Raw genomic sequence first — 21754 nt, 5'->3', positions numbered from 1 at the left:
CATGATAGTGCACCCCGACACCGTCGTAAACCAAAATGGTGTGAAGTAATGGTTGTGGACCGTAACATTCCTTATACAGACTAGCCTGCCCAGAGTCCCGACTGAAACCGAATGGAACACCGCCGGGTCGAACATCACTATATTCTGTGGTTTCGGGTCTTGCGGAACAATAGGCTGCCATTCCTCCAGACATTCAGGCACCTAATTGGAAATGTCCCTAGCAGTGTTCAAGTCGTCAAAAAGCGTCAACCAAGTGGGCGGCTAAGGTATGATAGGTCCGTTTTCCTGTTCAAAATTAGTGTTTTTTTATGCAGAGAGACATTTCTGTTACGTGTTTGGAGATGTACTTCATTGATGTAAATATTTTATGTAAATTGGTATCTTTCCTGTTTTATTATTTGCTACTTCAACATTCCCTCCGATTTTTAAAATTATTTTTCCTTCAAGATACTCAAACTGTTGTATCCCCTAGACTTTGCCGTATTTTATCTCTGTGTAATGGTGGTCTATTATTATTTATATTAATATAAGTGAAGAAATAATAGAGATTAGAGTACATGAGTACATAAATTGGAGAGGACATTTCATTTGACAAAATGACATATAACAAAAAATCTTTGTCCTGGAAAGCAAAACTAAGACATTACCAAACAATGGTAAGGCCTGGAACACTGTATGGAACAGAAACATTTCAACTAACACGATTTGGGGACCTTGAAAACGGGAAAACGTTAGACAATTCTAAGGAAAATGCCGGGATCTAAAAGTAACAGTAATGCTGAACCCAAGATCAGAAAGCTGTATTTGAAAATGGTAGCGTTAACTGCTGCGATGAGGAAAAAAAGAATAATGTTTCGTGGACACATATTCTAAATGATGATAACGGACAAACCAAGCAGATCGATAATAGTAAACATGGCTTACTGAAATTGGCAAACATATGATAAACACCGGAATTAGAATGGATATAGTAGATAACAGAATATTTTTTAGGGAAGCAACACAGAAGTAGGATTTTAGTAACGAAAGAGATTAGGAAGGCTGGAAACAGAAACACTAAACACTGAAGAAAAGCCCAAGCTGGTTTATCGTATCCTAAAAACGAGTTATTCGAATAAATACGAGCAAATAAACTGTAACGTGAAGCTGTAGGAAAACAGGTCCTGTAGATTATATTTACGAGGCTTAATATTTAACAGTGATACGTTCGCATGTAATTAGCGTTTCTTTTTGCTAACTATGTACTCTGGAGAGAACTGGTAACCGCTACCATCCAGTAGAATGTCAGCTGAACTGGCTGCTGTTTGTTACGCGTTCGCGTCACTGATAAGACACGTTGCGTAAGGAAGTTCCGCTTAAGCAGCGGAGAGATCATAAGCCTAAATGAAGCGGGGCATTTGCCAGTGACAGTGGAGCGGCAAACTTGGTTTCTTGACCGGTAGCAAGGACTAAATGCGCCCTTGGGGCCTCACCGCCCGCCGTGCTTCGGCAAACGCTTCTCCAAAGTCAGTGGCCACTTCCGAAAGACGACCCTGGCCGCGCAGAAGCATATAGCAGCGTCGCTCGGCGAACTCCTCACTTCACAATGGCGCCGACGTTCTGCGACTGTGAATCGTGTAACGCGACCACGGACAATCCGCCACTCAAGGGGGACTTCAGGGTAAGTATTCCGATTCGCGTCTCGTACGTTGTCTCGATGGATACACCATTATATAGCGTCGAATCTATGCTTTATTAAGTTCTGTACACAACCGCTGGGAGCGCTGCTGCGCTTCAGTACGTTCGTAAAATAAGGTCTCTGCTTATTCAACGTTTTTCCACAATCCGCGAAGCATTCGCTTCCGCATTACTGTGTGTAGTTATATTTTGTTATCACCTAGTTGTCCTTCCTCCAATATTCGTAACTTACAAGTTGATTGATGGATGATGATTTGTGCTCTCTCGCAATGTTTATATTACCACTGCATTTGTTGTGTGTGTCGAAACTTTGCGATACTTTTCACAGCCACCGACGTATGACAGGAAGAGAGAGAGAGAGAGAAAAAAAAGAGTGCAGACACGATGTGGCGCGCTATTCGAATTGTGCTCCTATCTTGTGTTGTCTGTAATGTATACTTTCCGTATGTTATGAGATGGCTCACGATTTTCTCGTGAAATCGAGATATCGCAGAAATGTTGTAAAACAGTGCGTCGTCAATGGACTAGTGAACTGTAAACGGAAATGTCATCACAAGATGAGACGCATCCTTTGAAAGAAGACAGCCGACAGGTGAGACTCGAAGTGACAGAGGAATTCTTTTAAAGTCAGTTATGAAACAAATCGATCCACATATTTTTGAGCTCGGCCAATCGATAAATTTAACATCTCTTATACTGGGTAACATGTATTAGAGTTGCCTGCCTTGAAATCTTGTTTGCTCTTAAAGACTGATCTCTGACGGAGCGCGGGTTCTAGTTTAGCTTGGACGGTGACAATCTGCTTGTAATTTGCCGAAGCGAACAAATGTACGAAATAATGCATCAGGCAACAGATTGCTCTGTAGCCTGTATAGCCCAGGGTCAAACCTGCTCAATATTTAAAACACTTTCCATTAATAAATAACTAAGATACTAAGTTAATTCCCAAAAATTATATAAAAATCTGAGACGAGCGTTTTGGTGCGTAGTGTGTACTTACAACGAATGTATGACGGAAAATCCAAGTGGAGCAGGCGACCCTACGTAATTCTTACCTCATAATCACATAACTGGAAACAAATTCCGGGTCCTCTTACCTATACGTTAACAATGCAAGAATTAACGATAATTAGTTAATATGCGTATAGCCATTCGTAATTTTCTGATAAGTTTGTCGTTGTTCTCCATCCCATTCATCTGTTTTCCAGAAACCGTCTTTGGTACATGTATTTAATAACTGCGACTGAGATAACATTCTGTGCAATATGCCTAGACTGGCTATGTCGCCCACACTTAGGTAGAAGAACCAGTCACTTATTTTATAGACTTTTGTTTTTCTGAAAACACAGGCCAGCGAAATCAAACGCGCGGAAGTTAATCAAACGTCCAGCTGTTTCAGAAACTTTCAATTCTATCTGCTACCACACTTATCCGTATGTATCTGACGTTCAGCGCTAAGCTACTAAAAAACAGAAATGGCTTTCCTTTCTTACAGGAATTATGTGTAAATGTTATGCGGTATGTTACAGGAGCAGGTTAAAAGACATAAATTTTACCGTTTAGCCCCATTTCAGATTGTAGATTTTTATTTTTTATAATCCCCAGGTATCTAATATGTTATGTTTTTCGAATTATGAACTGCTGTCACAAACATTTATTATTATGATACATTTTATCCATAAGTTCTCACTGTCACAAAAATTTATTATTATGATCCATTTTATCGATAAGTTCTCAAAGTTTGAACAGGTTTATTCGCGTACACAAATACTGTATATTCCGTGAAGATGGAACATTGAATACTTTTATTTAGAATCGAAATTATTCTTGAACCATCGTCTAATAGACCTGATAACCACACACTAACATGACTACAATCAGCATTAGGAACATTGTTATCTAAACCAAGCGAAACTGCACAGTGCTTAGGACTTGCAGCGTTATTCGCTAGGAGCCGTCACTTCGTCATTATGATTTAAATTTCCGGGCACTGGGCGATTCTCTTCTCCGTTATCGTTTCTTTGTACCAGTACTTCACCTTTAAAAGCTTGGGTGCTGATTGAACGTTTCAAACATGTGCGGGGCACTGGTAACCTAGGTGTTGAGCGCCCGTAAGCTCCAAACACACACTCAAACACGAGCTCTCCTTCGACTGACACTGGGTCTCTTCGAAAAGCAGTCCGAAGTCTGCGAAACCGATGTGGAGGTTGTGCGCATGTCTACCACCAACAATTCCTGATTAACAGTAAGTTATTCGGATAGCAGCTCAAAATAGGTAATGGCTGTTGGCAGAGTGCACAGCACGTGCTTGTGCATACCTGCTCTTTCGTCTTGACTTGCATATGTTTATTATTCAGTTCATGCCTTATATAGGGTTGTTACTTAAATGTAGTTCCAACATCCAGTTTTATTTACCCCTTCTATCTATTAAAAATTGTTACACAAAGTATCAAAATTTTTGCTAACGTCTTAAAAGAAACAGAACAAAGTGATTAAAAATGAACTTTATGCTAGAAAACACCTTCGTTACGAGGAGAAAATAATCATAAGGGATGTATCTGTCCATTTAAATATTGACTTACCATGCAAAATTCGTAAGGAATATTGTACATTAGAATACTCTATGCAGCACGCCAGCAGTGTGTATGGCTCTGAGCACTATGCGACTTAACTTCTGAGTCATCAGTCGCCTAAAACTTAGAACTACTTAAACCTAACTAACCTAAGGACATCACACACATCCATGCCCGAGGCAGGATTCGAACCTGCGACCGTAACGGCCGCTCGGTTCCAGACTGTAGCTCCTAGAACCACACGGCCGCTCCGGCCGGCCCAGCAGTGTGTATTAGATTTTACTGCCTACAAGGCAATGTGTAGCTGAACATATGGAAACAACATTTTCTAAATTTATTTTCTTGATAACTATCTTCAATTCTAAATTGTTTCTTACTGTCATCTAATACCAAAAAAGTATTATTTTCACTGTTCCTTAACCAGTCTAACATTTTTATGTCGGCCGGCCGCGGTGGCCGAGCGGTTCTAATCGCTCCAGTCCGGAACCGCGTGACTACTACAGTCGCAGGTTCGAATCCTGCCTCGGGCATGGATGTGTGTGATATCCTTAGGTTGGTTAGGTTTAAGTAGTTCTACGTTCTAGGGGACTGATAATCTCAGATGTTAAGTCCCATAGTGCTCAGAGCCATTTGTACCATTTTAACTTCTATGTCGCCTGCCTTAATTTCCGAGAGGATTGAGAGAATCTTAAGCAACTTCTCGTTTCTCCATGCAGTGCACCTATCGCTCCATGAAAATACGCTCGCTGCTACTGTATCTCACAGCTTGAAATACGAACAAATAATTATTCTTTCTTCTGTTTAGGAGCGAACCACACTTTATGATGGCATTTGCTTTATGTGGTATAGGGATATCACAGAAAACCAGTAAGGCCTAGCAAGTTTTTGAATCGTCGCTGTATGCTCCAGTGTTTTTTAACAAGTGCACCACCTCGATTGTCATATTCGCCACTTGCCAGCAGCAAGGCTAGATAACACAGCATTGCATTGTCTAGATAAATGTATCTAGACACAAATGTGTGATGCTAGATGTGTATTTGCAAACTGAAGCAACGAATGAAAATTTGTACCCAGACTGGGATTTTAATAAATTTAGAAATGACTCTGAGCACTATGGGACTTAACATCTATGGTTATCAGTCCCCTAGAACTTAGAACTACTTAAACCTAACTAACCTAAGGACATCACACAACACCCAGGCATCACGAGGCAGAGAAAATCCCTGACCCCGCCGGGAATCGAACCCGGGAACCCGGGCGCGGGAAGCGAGAACGCCACCACACGACCACGAGCTGCGGCCTTAATAAATTTACATTCGTCCCTTCAGTCTGCTTATACAGGGTGTTCAAAAAAACTGTCGAATGCTTTGAGCCGTGGTAATACTCATCGAAACAAGGAAAGGAAGTCCATAACCTTGGGTCCGGAAACGTATACATTCCGAGATAAATACATATTTATACGAAGGGGTGCGTGGCACTTGGTTGCAGATATTAGCACAGTCGTTGCACCTTCAGGCGATCTATAGCCAGTTGTGTGGTTCGAGTTGTGTTCTAGGCTAAGATAGTTTCCGTCGTGTTTGTGTGCCTTAGTGTACGTACTGTCAACTCTGGGTAAGTATCATGGTGTTTTACCTTCTTCCAAACGCTTTCACTTATTTGTTTACAGTTATTGCGCTGTTTGTACCTACAGATCGTGTAATACGTTTACATTTTCTCTCTTCCACCACTTGTTAGCAACGGAAGCCTATTACTCGACAAGTGAAATGGCAGATACGATATTTAGCAATGGTTTAGCAAATGGGCGTAGCCTGCAAGCCCGTGCCCTCTACGACGGAAAACATACCCAGTGTAGAGTGCTCTCTGATAAGCTGTTCGGTAAACTTTTCCAAAGTCTGAGGGACACACGTACGCCTGCACATCCCACATGCGAAGACTGACTGCGGAAAGCCCCGCGCCGGCCGTTGTGACCGAGCAGTTCTAGGCGCTTCAGACTAGAACAGCGCAACCGCTACGGTCGTAGGTTGGAATCCTGCCTTGGGCACGGATGTGTGTGCGATGTCCTTAGGTTAGTTAGGTTTAAGTAGTTCTAAGTTCTAGAGAACTGATGACCTCAGATGTTAAGTCCCATAGTGCTCAGAGCCATTTGAACCATTTTAAGGCCCCTCACAGTCCGTACGGCTGACGTGGAGGTTGGTGTGCTACGTTCGCTGAAAGAAACGCCTGGAACAATGTGCGACGTTAGCAGCAACAGAAGGCGAGAAGGCGTGTCTCGCTCCCTTATCTTCTGGGAATTGGGGGGGGGGGGGGAGGGGTATTTCATGAACAATTGCTGTACCCATATCATCTACAGCGCGTTCAGGCCATATGGCCACAGGATTATAATGCACACGGCAGTTGTGGGAATTTGTAAATGGATTTAATTATCTTCTTCTTTGCACTTGCAGCTCACAGTTCTGTCTTTTGCCCGCCTGTTTAATTAGCCAATGCTAACCCCCTTTTTACAAATTAATTATTACTTCTCTCCTTACTGCTGCACTTTATTAAAGTGTTCATATTCTTGTCTCATGTCTTTATTCCTCTGCCTGTCTGGCAGAATTAATCTTTACTCTTCCGCTGGAACTGCCTTTCACCCCTATATATACTCTCTTTTTTTTTCTTTCTTTGGCGAGGGGATCAGTTTTCACATGAATACAGTGCTGTAGACGTTGCCTTTGTCTTGTGAACTTTTGGCACATTGTCATTTCTTGCGCTGGAACTTCCTTTCACCCCTCCATATACTCTTTTTTTTTTTCTTTCCTTGGCGAGGGGACCAGTTTTCACATGCTTACAGTGCTGTAGACGTTGCCTTTGCCTTGTGAACTTTTGCACATTGTCATTTCTTACGTTAATCGTGAAATGTTGTGTCTATCTTACATCACATACACTGAGGTGACAAGTCATGGGAGAGCGATATCCAAATAAACATATGGCGGTAGTATTGCGTACACGAGGTATAAATGTTCAGTGCATTGATGGAACTGAAATTTGTACTAAGGTGACTCGTGTGGAAAGCATTCCGACGTGATTATGGCTGCACGACCGAAATGAACAGACTATGAATGCGGAATGATAGTTGGAGCAAGATGTATGGGACATTCAATTTCGGTGATCATTAGGGAATTCAATATTCCGAGATCCAAAGTGTCAAGTATGTGCCGAGAATACCAAATTTTAGGCACGGACAACGCAGTGACCGACGGTCTTCACTTCGCAACCGAGAGAAGCAGCATTTTCACCACTAACGTATGGCCCGCCCGGCTAGCCACACGGTCTAACGCGCTGCTTTCCGAGCGGGAAGGCGTGCCGGTCCCCGGCAAGAATCCGCCCGGCGGATTAGTGTCGAGGTCTGGAGTGCTGGCCAGCCTGTGGATGGTTTTTAAGGCGGTTTTCCATCTGCCTCGACAAATGCGAGCTGGTTCCCCTTATACCGCCTCATTACACTATGTCAGAGATTACTGCGCAAACACTGTCTGCACATATGCGTACACCATAATTACTCTACCACACAAACATGTGGGGTTACACTCGTCTGATATGAGACGTTCCTGAGGGAGGGACGGGGGGAGGGGGGGGGCGCGAACCGCATGATAATAATAATAATCCTGGGTTCGGTGTGTGGCGGCGGTGGGGTGAGTGTGGACTGCTGTAGCCGGTTGTGGGGTTTGAAACACTGAGAGCTACGGCGGGCAACACAGTGTGGTACGTACAACGAAAGTATCCATTACGACAGTGTGGCGAACTGTGGCGTTAATGGGTTATGGCAGTAGACGACCGATTCGCACTCCTTTGCTAGCAGCAAGACTTCCCCTGGAGCGCATCTCCTGGGCTAGTGATCATATCAATTGGACCGTAGACGGCTGGAAAACCGTGGCCGGGTCAGATGTGTCCTGATTTCAGCTCATAAGAGCTGATAGTAGGGTTGAAGTGTGGCGCAGACCCCACAAAGCACGATGTTGTCCACAAGGCACTGTGCAAGCTGTTGGTAGCTCGATAATAGTGTGGGCTGTGTTTATTTGGAATGGACTGGTTCCTCTGGTCCAGCTGAACCGACCATGTGCTGGAAATAGTTATGCTCAGCTACTTGTAGACCATTTGTAGCCATTCATCATGAACTCCATGTTCCCAAACATATCACCGGGCCACAGTTGTTCGCGATTGGTTTGAAGAACATTCCCGACAATTCGAGCGAATGATTTGGCTATCCAGATTGCCCTACACGAATCCCATTGAACATTTGTAGGACATAATCGAGAGGTCAATTCGCACAAAATCCTACACCAGTATCACTTTCGCAGTTATGTACGGCTGTAGAAGCAGGATGGCTCAGTATTTCTGCACAGGACTTCAAAACACTTTGTTGAGTCCATGCCACGTCGAGTTGCTGCAGTACACCGGGCAAAAGGATGTTCGACACAATATTAGGAGATATCGCATGACTTTTGTCACCTCAGTGTGTGCCGAATCTGTGGAATTTGTGTCTTCATGTTGTTGAGGTGATTTGGAATCTTGGCGGCGTTGTGGGTAGTTAAAGTATTATACCTGTTCTATGAATTAGTTACCAGTTGGTATATTTGTTCCACTCGTATGAACTCATTTGAAAATCACGACTTTCAACATTTTTACTTTAATACCTTACGGTATGAGGCGGAGGGTACTTTGCGTACCACTGTCAGTGGCCCTTCCCCCTTTCCTGTTTTACCCACGAACAGATCGCTGGAAGGACGATTGGCTTCCTTGTTAGCTCGAATCTCTAACTTTATCTTCATGGCCTGTTCGCGAGATGTACGTAGAAGGAATCAACATATCGGCTTGTTCTTCTGGGTAACGAACGCTTTCGGAACGTCAACGGCGAACCCCACCGTGACGCAGAACGTGTCTTCCAGAGCCTGCCACCGGAGTTGGCCGAGCATCTCTGTGACACTTTCACCTCTTACTAAATGAAGCTATAATGAAACACAGTGCTCTTCTTTGGATCTTCTCTGTTTCGTTTCTAAATTGTAACTGGTGCGGATTCCAAACGACGAGCAATATTCAGGCATTGGTCGAACGAGGGTCTTGTGAGCTGCCTACTTTGTGGGCATGGCTATCGGTTACTCCAAGACTTTTCGCTTTCAATTGGCAAGACAAAGGGGGCCATGCGTTGATGAAATAACTCGTCTACACGTTTTTGATCATTTTAACTCTATGCGTTTTTTGTCTCGTTGCTTAGCTACGGTCAAAAGGAAGTGTGTGCTTAACGTTAACTTGCCAAAGAAATACAAATTTTAAACTATCTAGCGACATCAACATTGAACGTGTTTATTGCACACTGTGTACTAGAATTTGCTGTCGCATATAGAGGAGCGAATGATACTAGAGATTACGTGAAAGATAAACATAAGAGTGCTATTACTGCTACTGGTTCACCAATCGTAAGCATTTTTTAAGGCCCAAGGTGGGAACAAGAGTTATCTCTAGAGTGTTGCTAAAGAGGCTTCATCCTCATCCCACACTCCTACACGCGAACACAATTTCTAAAAGGAAGTCATACCTAGCGAAAAATACGACTTAACAAATAAGATTGAATAATCAGTATACTATTAAGACGTTTAAGTAATTTCAAAAATATGTCCTGTGTTGGTCCTAAAAAGATATGTGTCCTGGGCTGGGCCGAAAAAATATGATAAGCCTTGTCGCAATGTATGGCTGCCTCGAACATTGTAGTTTGAGGTTGATGTAAGTTAAAAAAAAAAAGGAAAAAAAGACTTTTGTTTGCATTCCACGTTTTACTCTAGGTCATCATGTAACTGGATACATCACTTTACAAGCAATCAGGTAGCGTATAAGGTAGTAAAGGACTGGGGTTTCAAACCAACTGATGACAGCTTTTGCTTACTACCAGAAAATGTCGCGTGGGATACCGGAAGCAATGAAAATCTAATGGAAGAAATGTGGGGAACGAGGTTTCTGTTTAACTACCGTAGTTAGCTAATAATTGTCAAAGGAGTATTGGTGCTAATTCGAAGTGACGTTCTCTGAAGAGTAGAACTTGCTCGGAGCAAAACGAGGGGGTACCAGATTGTTGGTTAGATTAAAAAAAAAAAAAAAAAAAAATGAGAAATGTATAGTGAACTAGACTGTTCGAGTAGAATATTTAACCGATACTTCTGAAAATTTTGCTTCATTGACGACCCCCTTATAATACGTTTGTAATAAAATTGTGCTTAAGGTATTTTTAACGATAACAGTCGATTACAAGGATTAAAATTGTTGCTTTACTTTTCTTAAGCCGCTAATTTCAGTAAGAGAATCAGTGCGATATTCGCGTGGGCCAATTGCGTGTCTCAAGGTACTGACGACAGTGGAACGATAACGACGAGCAGTTCGCAAGAGGCCTGTTGGCGATATCCAGTAGTTCCGACTGCGCGGGAAACCGCTTGATAATTTGCCGCATCGGTCTTCCGGCGCCGATATCGCACGCGCAGCCGCGCCTTCAGTGTCGGTCGCGGAGGACCGCTAAGCGGTATAAAACACTGGGGGCGGCTCTCCGGCACTACAATACACCGAACGACCGGACAAGACGTTTCAGCTCGGCATCGACAGTGTGTTTCTTACGTAAAGTGCGGGTTACTCTTGTGTTAGCGGAATTACGCCACCGCTCGCTGCCGTCCAAGCGTTCAGCGGGCTAACCACCCGATGCGCCCGGACAGGTAGCGTAAAACTTAGCACCTGCGCTCCTTCATTCGTGCCCGACGACAGTACCTAAGGTCGCACATCCTTAATAACCATTCGGCGTGTGTATTACCTGGACAATTACCGCGAGTGGACCTTTTCACGTGTTCAGAAAACTGCCAGAACTGAATCAAATTAAAAGTTTATTATATCATTTGGAATGTGTTTATATATTCCTGCTTGTACTTTGAACCTATATTAACTGATGGAGTATAGGCTACGAACGTTAAAGGTACCGTAACAGTTAAACTAAATGACAATTTTGTGACTGATCATTCACAAGGTACGACTAGTGTTAATCCTATATTAGTTCGTCTTCTTCTTCTTCTTCTTCTTCTCCCCCTCTCTGTTCATCTCCTCCTCCCCTTCTCTGCCATTTCCACCTCGCCCTATCTTTGTCCATCTCATACTCTCCTCTATCTCTGTCTATCTACTCTTGCCCCTAACTGTGCCCATCTCCTCCTACCACACTCTTCTCTCTCCATAACCCCCACACCAATAGGAAGTTGGCGGTTCTAACCCACAGTATTTCTTTCCAGATAGTAAAAAACATACGAACACAGTTTGGTTGAGATCTGTTCAGGTGTTTAGGAGCAGCTTTTTACCCACAGTTTCACGCTTTTACGCACCTGTCACGTATATTTAACATATTTCATACATTCTCGTACACGTATTTGACCTGTATTTCTAGCGCGAATGTCCCCATACAGTTTTGTTTTCACTGAGCTCAATTTTTATGACATCTTATCTCGTGACGTACGAGTAGTACAATGATAAAAAATTTTGCAGTTACATCCAGCAGCATATGTGAATACTGTCTGCATCATGTATTGGGAATAGAGTTAGTAGTAAAGAAGTCATAAATTAAAACGACATGCATGATGCGGTAGTTTCTCACGCGCCTCTGTGTTTATGATGTCCTATTTCCAGAACAGTGTCTTGTACAATAATATCATTTTGCAGCTACATTCAGTGGTAGATGTAAATACTGTCTGCAAAATGTGTGTCTAAAAGAATTATTAGCACAGAACAAATAAGTTAAAAGGTCATGCCTGATGCGGGAATTTTTGCTGCAAGAACAGCGATAATGTAGTACCGATAAACATTTTTCCTTTCGTCATTTTGTGGGAGGTGTCAGCGAGTAAACGTTTCGTACAGGTTTGAAATTATGTGTGAAGTTTGTTCCAAGTGACTAAGTTCTCTCATTCTCAAATAAAGGATGAAGAAACTCTGGGTATGTGCGCGTCATGGATTACACCTCTTTTACACCCAACCCCCACCCCTTTGACAAGTAATTGGTTCTTAAGACCACAGCGCTTCTTTCCAGACAGTAAGTGATATGTGTACTAAGTTTGGTTCGAGTTGATCCTGTAGGTTATGAGGAAATGTGGAACTGCTAACATTTTTACAATATGTATCGATTGAGTGAAAACGGTCTTAAAACCCAGGCATTTACTTGTTAATTCTTCAGTTCAGGAGAATAGCTACTGATACAATTTATTGCTGATAGCGAGTGACTTATTTCATGTGTGAATGAGCATTCTTCCCTGTTGCTGCCGAGCATCACTATCAGTTCTGGGAACATCTAAATTTCTTGACCTTCAGCCCAGCGTCAATAAAGCTCCATTCTGTGAAGAAATCTGCCAACTTCATCTTGCGCTGTCAAAACATTCGCCACATTTCCTTACAATCCAAGGTTAATCATTTCCACCACTGAAAATCCCAGACGTCATTACAGCTGCTAGTTATTTGATCATCTTTGCGTTTTCTGGTTCAGTTTATTTCCTCTCGGTCTGTGGTTTCCCAAAGATTCTATTAAGGAATCCGCAAGATATGCCACTGTGGAAATAAATATTTTATCTGTTATTTTCACATGTAAATGTTTCTCGACTTTCGTCCTCGCCGTTTCAAGAGACAAGGAAGTTTCTTGCCGAAGCTCGAACATTCTACGTCGCAGCTTCTCGTGTGGTAGCTACAGAAGCTCTGTGTGGCACAAGGGCACATCGAATTTGGCTGCCGGCCTCTTTTCACAAGTCTGTGAGAACTCTTGCGTTTGTTGCACTCCCTCGGATGTGGCTTACGATCTACACTTCTTGAGTGAGTACATTCAACAAATCAATTGGATTTATTTTCACTACCAAAGCATAGCGATGTATAGTGCAGTTGCTGCATAACCCAATGGCTAAACGCTGCATTCGGAGCAACATCTTTCACCAGTGTGTCGAATCCAGAGCGAACGCCCAATATGGAATGTGCTAGTCTGTGCATACACCTACAGCTTCAACTATTGCATCCCATTTTCCTCAAAAAATTCTTCAGCGACTGGAAAACACATTCGCCGCCTGAGGTAGTATTCAGTGATTCCGAGAAGAAGTACGCTATATGATCAAAAGTATCCGAACAACCCCAAAAACATATGTTTTTCATATTATGTGCATTGTGCTGCCACCTACTGCCAGGTATGCCATATCAGCGACCTTAGTAGTCGTTAGACGTCGTGAGAGCAGAAATGGGCGCTCCGCGGAACTCACGGACTTCGAACGTGGTCAGGTGACTGGGTGTCACTTATGTCATACGTCTGTACGTAAGATTTCCACACTTCTAAACCTTCCTAGGTCCACTGTTTCCGATGTGACTGTAAAGTGGAAACGTAAAGGGACACGTACAGCACGAAAATGTACAAGCCGACCTCGTCTGTTTACTGACGGAGACCGCCGACAGTTGAAGGGGGTTGTAATGTGTAATAGGCAGACATCTGTCCAGACCATCACACAGGAATTCCAAACTGCATCAGGATCCATTGCAAGTACTATGACAGTTAAGCGGGAGGTGAGGAATCTTTCATGGTCGAGCGCCTGCTCATAAGCCACACATCAAGCCGCTAAATGCCAAAAGACGCCTCGTTTGGTGTAAGGAGGGTAAACATGGAACGATTGAACAGTGGAAAACGTTGTGTGGAGTGACGAGTCACGGTACACAATGTGGCGATCCGATGGCATGGTGTGGGTATGGCGAATACCTGGTGGTTGTCATCTGCCAGCGTGTGTAGTGCCAACAGTAAAATTCGGAGGCTTTGGTGTTATGGTGTGGTCTTGTTTTTCATGGAGGGCACGTGCACTATCACAGCACAGGCCTACATTGATGTTTTAAGTACCTTCTTGCTTCTCACTATTGAAGAGCAATTCGGGGATGGCGACTGCATCTTTCAACACGATCGAGCAACTGTTCATAATGCACGCCCTGTGGCAGAGTGGTTACAAGACAATAACAACCTTGTAACGGAGTGGCCTGCGCAGAGTCTTGACCTGAATCCTATAGAACATCTTTGGGATGTTTTGGAACGCCGACTTCGTGCCAGGTCTCACTAACAGACATCGATACCTCTCCTCAGTGAAGCACTCCGTGAAGAATGGGCTGCCATTCCTCAAGAAACCTTCCAGTACCTGATTGAACGTGTGCCTGTGAGAGTGTAAGTTGTCGTCAAGGCTAACGGTGGGCCAACACCGTTCTGAATTCCAGCATTACCGATGGATGGCGCCACGATCTCGTAAGTCATTTTCAGCCAGGTGTCGGATACTTTTGACCACATAGTGCATTTTTCATTCACGTCGTTGTCATTTATGTATCTAACATAGACAAGCAACATCCGTCGATTCATCTAAGGCGTGAAATACACTGTCAGAGTTCATTGACACACCTCTCAGAAAAGTCAGTATCACACGTGAGAAAAGTACTCCAGTACCCTGGCAAAGATTCTGTAAAACGTCTTTCATAAAAGATGTTTGACCAAGATCTTTTACAATGTGATACGGGCCTAAGTGCAGTGCAGAGAATGACTTGATCCTATTTCGTTGAATACTATATCCAAAAGTTCAAACTCATGCCCTCGACACGAATTATGATTGTGTTGTAAGAAACTGATCTCTTGTTTATCTTTTCCACATTTTGCTCTGTTAGAATTAGCATCACCTCATCTAGTAAGCAAGGCTTGATGGGATCCTTTCCAATCGTATGAGATTTCTTGGTTTCAGCAGTTCGGTATGAAGCTTCAAAATCAGCTTCAGTTCGCAGCAAAAAGGAGCCTGATAAATCCATGCGTGAACTTTTCAATGCAGATTCTTTAAGTTTGAAGAACTCCATGTCTTTTCCAGGGAATCCTGCATGACTTCCTTCAAAGGGGTCTTTTTCATTCGTTGGGGTTCATACCCTCTGCCGTTAGCACTTTACTCCACAGAACACACCGGGGCTTTCCATTAGCTTTATCAAGTCTCGTAGTAGAATGCCCTGCCGAAAATCTTCTTTGTATTATCTTTTTCAGAGTAAGAGAACTTAAGAGCGATAAACACATCCTAATGCGTTTCTAAAAAAAAGGATGTCCCAAAAATGTAACATTATTAGTCCAGAACATAATTACACTGATTTGGTATATTGATGAGTTTGGGGTTGCGTCTATTTGTAACCGATTTAACGCAATTTATGTTTTGCCATATACGTTTTGCCTCAGTTTATTGTGAAGCACCTTCAGTAGTCTACCACTATGTATACATTTATGTGCTGATCACGCCATTTATTTATGTGGAAACGGACGTATACTCGAAACCATCAATATGGTATTGCTATTTTTTTCATTTCAAGGTTGACACGGATTTCAACGTTGTGTTTTCTATTACCTGGCAAAGAAAAACCTGGCCAGTATAGCACAACCATGTTTTCAACGGAGGGAGCGAGAGACAGAGATAACAAAAGCGTACGCTCCAGCACCTTTAAGCCTAGTATGCAGTGGGACACAATGCTGCCACTCGTCGCAAAGCTGTGTCTAGGCTGCAATCTAAATGACTCCGTGATATTCTCTTGGGCCGTGACTTTGCATACTTCATCTGGTGCTTGCAGGACGGTATTTAGCCAGCATTTTGAATCCTAACCTAAGTGGGATTCTCAGGCTCAACGTTGCGGAAGATTGCCATAGTGCACGTGCGTCAGCGACAAACAACAAGTGAAAATCGCAGGCGTAGCCATACAGACTACAGCGTAACAAGTCACAACATCCCACATATTTCACTAACAGCTTTCTTTTCACAGGAATAGTGGACCGATGACTGCCTGCATTCGCGTTATGTTACTGTGTTCTCATGAGCCCTCGCAATACCAAGGTGCAGAGGTAATGTAATCACATGTCAGTTCTATTATAATACACTCCTGGAAATTGAAATAAGAACACCGTGAATTCATTGTCCCAGGAAGGGGAAACTTTATTGACACATTCCTGGTGTCAGATACATCACATGATCACACTGACAGAACCACAGGCACATAGACACAGGCAACAGAGCATGCACAATGTCGGCACTAGTACAGTGTATATCCACCTTTCGCAGCAATGCAGGCTGCTATTCTCCCATGGAGACGATCGTAGAAATGCTGGATGTAGTCCTGTGGAACGGCTTGCCATGCCATTTCCAACTGGTTCCTCAGCTGGACCAGCGTTCGTGCTGGACGTGCAGACCGCGTGAGACGACGCTTCATCCAGTCCCAAACATGCTCAATGGGGGACAGATCCGGAGATCTTGCTGGCCAGGGTAGTTGATTTACTCCTTCTAGAGCACGTTGGGTGGCACGGGATACATGCGGACGTGCATTGTCCTGTTGGAACAGCAAGTTCCCTTGCCGGTCTAGGAATAGTAGAACGATGGGTTCGATGACGGTTTGGATGTACCGTGCACTATTCTGTGTCCCCTCGACGATCACCAGAGGTGTACGGCCAGTGTAGGAGATCGCTCCCCACACCATGATGCCGGGTGTTGGCCCTGTGTGCCTCGGTCGTATGCAGTCCTGATTGTGGCGCTCACCTGCACGGCGCCAAACACGCATACGACCATCATTGGCACCAAGGCAGAAGCGACTCTCATCGCTGAAGACGACACGTCTCCATTCGTCCCTCCATTCACGCCTGTCGCGACACCACTGGAGGCGGGCTGCACGATGTGGGGGCGTGAGTGCAAGACGGCGTAACGGTGTGCGGGACCGTAGCCCAGCTTCATGGAGACGGTTGCGAATGGTCCTCGCCGATACCCCAGGAGCAACAGTGTCCCTAATTTGCTGGGAAGTGGCGGTGCGGTCCCCTACGGCACTGCGTAGGATCCTACGGTCTTGGCGTGCATCCGTGCGTCGCTACGGTCCGGTCCCAGGTCGACGGGCACGTGCACCTTCCGCCGACCACTGGCGACAACATCGATGTACTGTGGAGACCTCACGCCCCACGTGTTGAGCAATTCGGCGGTACGTCCACCCGGCCTCCCGCATGCCCACTATACGCCCTCGCTCAAAGTCCGTCAACTGCACATACGGTTCACGTCCACGCTGTCGCGGCATGCTACCAGTGTTAAAGACTGCGATGGAGCTCCCTATGCCACGGCAAACTGGCTGACACTGACGACGGCGGTGCACAAATGCTGCGCAGCTAGCGCCATTCGACGGCCAACACCGCGGTACCTGGTGTGTCCGCTGTGCCGTGCGTGTGATCATTGCTTGTACAGCCCTCTCGCAGTGTCCGGAGCAAGTATGGTGGGTCTGACACACCGGTGTCAATGAGTTCTTTTTTTCAATTTCCAGGAGTGTATATTACCAGTGCTAACTCCGTGACATCGGACAAATATCAACAACCCATTTATCATCTGCATTTCTTCTTGGTGTAGCAATTTTAATGGTCAGTAGTGTACGTTATTACTATCATGTCTCTCTCGTTCTGCAAAACTGACTTTGGCACTGACGCCTACAAATCCAATGTATTTCTTTACGTCAGTATTTTAATCGTTTAAAACGTGTACACAAATTCGCTTCCCGACGCTCGGCGGGACGCGGTAGTAAATCGTTCGTGAGCATCGAGAACAAGCCGCTCTCGTAAAACGGGCGTAAGAGCGCGTGTCGTGTGGTGCTTGCAGGAGCTGGTGTCGCGGCGCGGGCGGCGGGGATGGCGGTCTCTGGTGGCGGCTCTGGCGGTGGCGGCGCTGGTGCTGGCGCTCGTGGTGGCGGGCGCCGTGCTGCTCGCCAGCGGCGGCGACTCATCCACTGCGCAGGCGCAGCAAGGCCCCGCGGAGCAGGGGGTGCCTCTAGAGGACGTGCTGGGCGGCCGGCTCTCCGCCGCGCCCGCCAACGCCTCCTGGATCTCAGGTAGGACACGCGCCCTGCCCGCCCCAGTCAGAGCATTCAACTGGATTCAAATGGAAACAAGAAAAAAGTAAAAATCAGAAGTGGACTCAGTAGACTTTCCCAGTTGGCCAATCTAAAGTGCGCGTCATTTACGACGGCGGCCGAGTTTAGGTTCGTTCTGCGCATCTGACGTCACAAAACACAGTCAGCCAATGAACAGAGAACGACGTTGCCAGAGCTCGAATGCAGTGCAGGTCACGGACGAGTGTCTTCAGTTTTAGAAACGTTCAGTCATAAATAAAGTACTTCAACTAAAGCAATGTCTTGATAGCAGACTTTCTTTTATAGGAAGTTTGGAAAAAGCATTCTTTATACCAATTGCTTCGTATTCTATTAATTAATTAAACCAAACGAGCAATAAGCCTCCTAATAGCGATAGCAAGGACAGGTGTTTGTATCATTCCCACTAACCGCTTCTTCTCAATAAAGAGCAGCGGTAAATGTTTATTTCCTATTGTACTTCGACCAAACGTGAGTAATTCATAGTCATACCAACAGTATTTGTCGGTATTTTGGGTGACCATATAAAGTCCTCCGGGAGTTATATTGAATGACGAGTTGCGTTGGCGTAAGGGTTAAAGTGTTTTGTTTTAAGCGAAAGGTTCTGAGTTCAAACCTTGATCGGTGCTTAATATTTTCTTTATTTAAAAACAATATCAAAGTGTCTTACTTCATGAATTTTATTGGTTTGAATGTAATTTTTTGAAATTTCTAGTGGCGACTAAAATCGACGATACGGATAGTATACGCTATGGACTTTTACCTCTGCAAACTCTTCAGTGGTTTACTACGTCTAATGCTGCACAATAACTGCGTTGAACATCGAAACAAAATTAAGCCGTTTGTGGGGGGGAAGGTAACAGTCAAGGAAATGTGTAAAAATCAAATTTTTGGGCTAACTTGTTTTTGTGAAATCGAATGATAACGTGTGTCAGATGAGTGTGAAATCGAATGATAAGAGTGTGTCAAAGCAGTCGAAACACCATGTTTCTGCACAGGCGAACACTGCATTGATTACAAAATCGCGCACAGTGCGGAATGCGGGAAGCACGTCTCTGTAACAGCGAAATGGTTAATGCGGCCGTGGTGGCTTTACTTCATCAACAGCGCGCTCACCCCTAAACGTAAGTTTGCGAACTATTCTATGGCGCTGCTTCTCTTGGCGCATGCGTCGTTTGCAACTGGCAACGCAGCAAACTCCCGCGTCTGGGCGGGCATTCGCGGACCGCCAAGATAAAAGAATTGAACTATAGACACGATTCTACCCGCGTTGCCTGTACCTTAGGTGTGTTGCATACCCATCGGGCGTTACCTCATTTCGATCACTTTGTTTATACACTCCTGGAAATTGAAATAAAAACACCGTGAATTCATTGTCCCAGGAAGGGGAAAGTTTATTGACACATTCCTGGGGTCAGATACATCACATGATCACACTGACAGAACCACAGGCACATAGACACAGGCAACAGAGCATGCACAATGTCGGCACTAGTACAGTGTATATCCACCTTTCGCAGCAATGCAGGCTGCTATTCTCTCATGGAGACGATCGTAGAGATGCTGGATGTAGTCTTGTGGAACGGCTTGCCATGCCATTTCCACCTGGCGCCTCAGTTGGACCAGCGTTCGTGCTGGACGTGCAGACCGCGTGAGACGACGCTTCATCCAGTCCCAAACATGCTCAATGGGGGACAGATCCGGAGGTCTTGCTGGCCAGGGTAGTTGACTTACACCTTCTAGAGCACGTTGGGTGGCACGGGATACATGCGGACGTGCATTGTCCTGTTGGAACAGCAAGTTCCCTTGCCGGTCTAGGAATGGTAGAACGATGGGTTCGATGACGGTTTGGATGTACTGTGCACTATTCAGTGTCCCCTCGACGATCACCAGAGGTGTACGGCCAGTGTAGGAGATCGCTCCCCACACCATGATGCCGGGTGTTGGCCCTGTGTGCCTTGGTCGTATGCAGTCCTGATTGTGGTGCTCACCTGCACGGCGCCAAACACGCATACGACCATCATTGGCACCAAGGCAGAAGCGACTCTCATCGCTGAAGACGGCACGTCTCCATTCGTCCCTCAATTCACGCCTGTCGCGACACCACTGGAGGCGGGCTGCACGATGTTGGGGCGTGAGCGGAAGACGGCGTAACGGTGTGCGGGACCGTAGCCCAGCTTCATGGAGACGGTTGCGAATGGTCCTCGCCGATACCCCAGGAGCAACAGTGTCCCTAATTTGCTGGGAAGTGGCGGTGTGGTCCCCTACGGCACTGCGTAGGATCCTACGGTCTTGGCGTGCATCTGAGCGTCGCTGCGGTCCGGTCCCAGGTCGACGGGCACGTGCACCTTCCGCCGACCACTGGCGACAACATCGATGTACTGTGGAGACCTCACGCCCCACGTATTGAGCAATTCGGCGGTACGTCCACCCGGCCTCCCGCATGCCCACTATACACCCTCGCTCAAAGTCCGTCAGCTGCACATACGGTTCACGTCCACGCTGTCGCGGCATGCTACCAGTGTTAAAGACTGCGATGGAGCTCCGTATGCGACGGCAAACTGGCTGACACTGACGGCGGCGGTGCACAAATGCTGCGCAGCTCGCGCCATTCGACGGCCAACACCGCGGTTCCTGGTGTGTCCGCTGTGCCGTGCGTGTGATCATTGCTTGTACAGCCCTCTCGCAGTGTCAGGAGCAAGTATGGTGGGTCTGACACACCGGTGTCAATGTGTTCTTTTTTCCATTTCCAGGAGTGTACATGCGATCAGTGTCCCCTCGAAACCAGAAGCGTTGAACCGTCTAGAAAATGATTGAGGATATACAACGTGTGATCAGAAAATTAATAGGAATTATTTTAATTTAGTAGGCTTTATACGAGGCGTGTTTTTTAAAATAAGTACTGTTTTGAAATTAAAAAAGATGTGCAAAGATATCTCAATAATTTTATTTTTACATGAAAGCCTGTACCATAATCTACTTTTCTACATAATTTCCGTCAACACTGAGGCCCTTGTCATAACGTTGTACCAGTTTTTGAATACCCTCCTCGTAGAAGTCTGCCGCCTGACTTGGTAAACACTGCATCACCACTGTTTGGACTTCGTCATCGTCTTGAAGACACTGACCGCCTAGGTGTTTCTTCAAGTGCAAGGACAGATGGTAGTCACTGGGCGCTAGATCGGTGCTGTACGGAGGATAATCTAGAGTTTCCCATCGAAAAGATGTGATGAGATCTTTGGTCTGATTCGGTAAATGCGGACGGACATTGTCTTGCAGCAAAACGATGCCTTTGCTCAACTTGCCACGTCTGTTGTTCTGAACTGGACGGTGCAGATCGTGCATAGTCTTACATTATCTGCTGCATTGATTGTCGCATTACGAGGCAGAAATTCCACAAGCAATACTCCTTTTGTGTTCCAAAAAAATGTGCACATGAGTTTCCGGGCAGAAATTGTTTGCTTAAAATTAACTTTTCTGAGTGAATCTGAATGCCGCCATTCGATGGACTGTTGCTTTGATTCTGGTGTGACGTAGGCCACCCATGT

The 21754-nt window shown here is 45.1% G+C and overlaps 1 protein-coding gene across 1 annotated transcript in view; it reads left to right on the top strand.

Annotated features, from left to right (window-relative positions):
- Positions 1-21754, top strand: part of LOC126272087 (venom dipeptidyl peptidase 4-like) — a 1105720-nt gene that overhangs the window by 1005783 nt on the left and 78183 nt on the right. The window contains exon 2 of the mRNA XM_049974650.1: positions 17939-18167. Within this exon, the coding sequence (XP_049830607.1) occupies positions 17939-18167 (229 nt within the window). The remainder of the gene's footprint in view (positions 1-17938; positions 18168-21754) is intronic.

The sequence above is a fragment of the Schistocerca gregaria genome, chromosome 5 (assembly GCF_023897955.1).
Source record: "Schistocerca gregaria isolate iqSchGreg1 chromosome 5, iqSchGreg1.2, whole genome shotgun sequence".
Lineage (NCBI taxonomy): Eukaryota > Metazoa > Arthropoda > Insecta > Orthoptera > Acrididae > Schistocerca > Schistocerca gregaria.
Note: the sequence above shows the minus strand (reverse complement) of the source record. Positions and strands in the feature narration are given on the sequence as shown.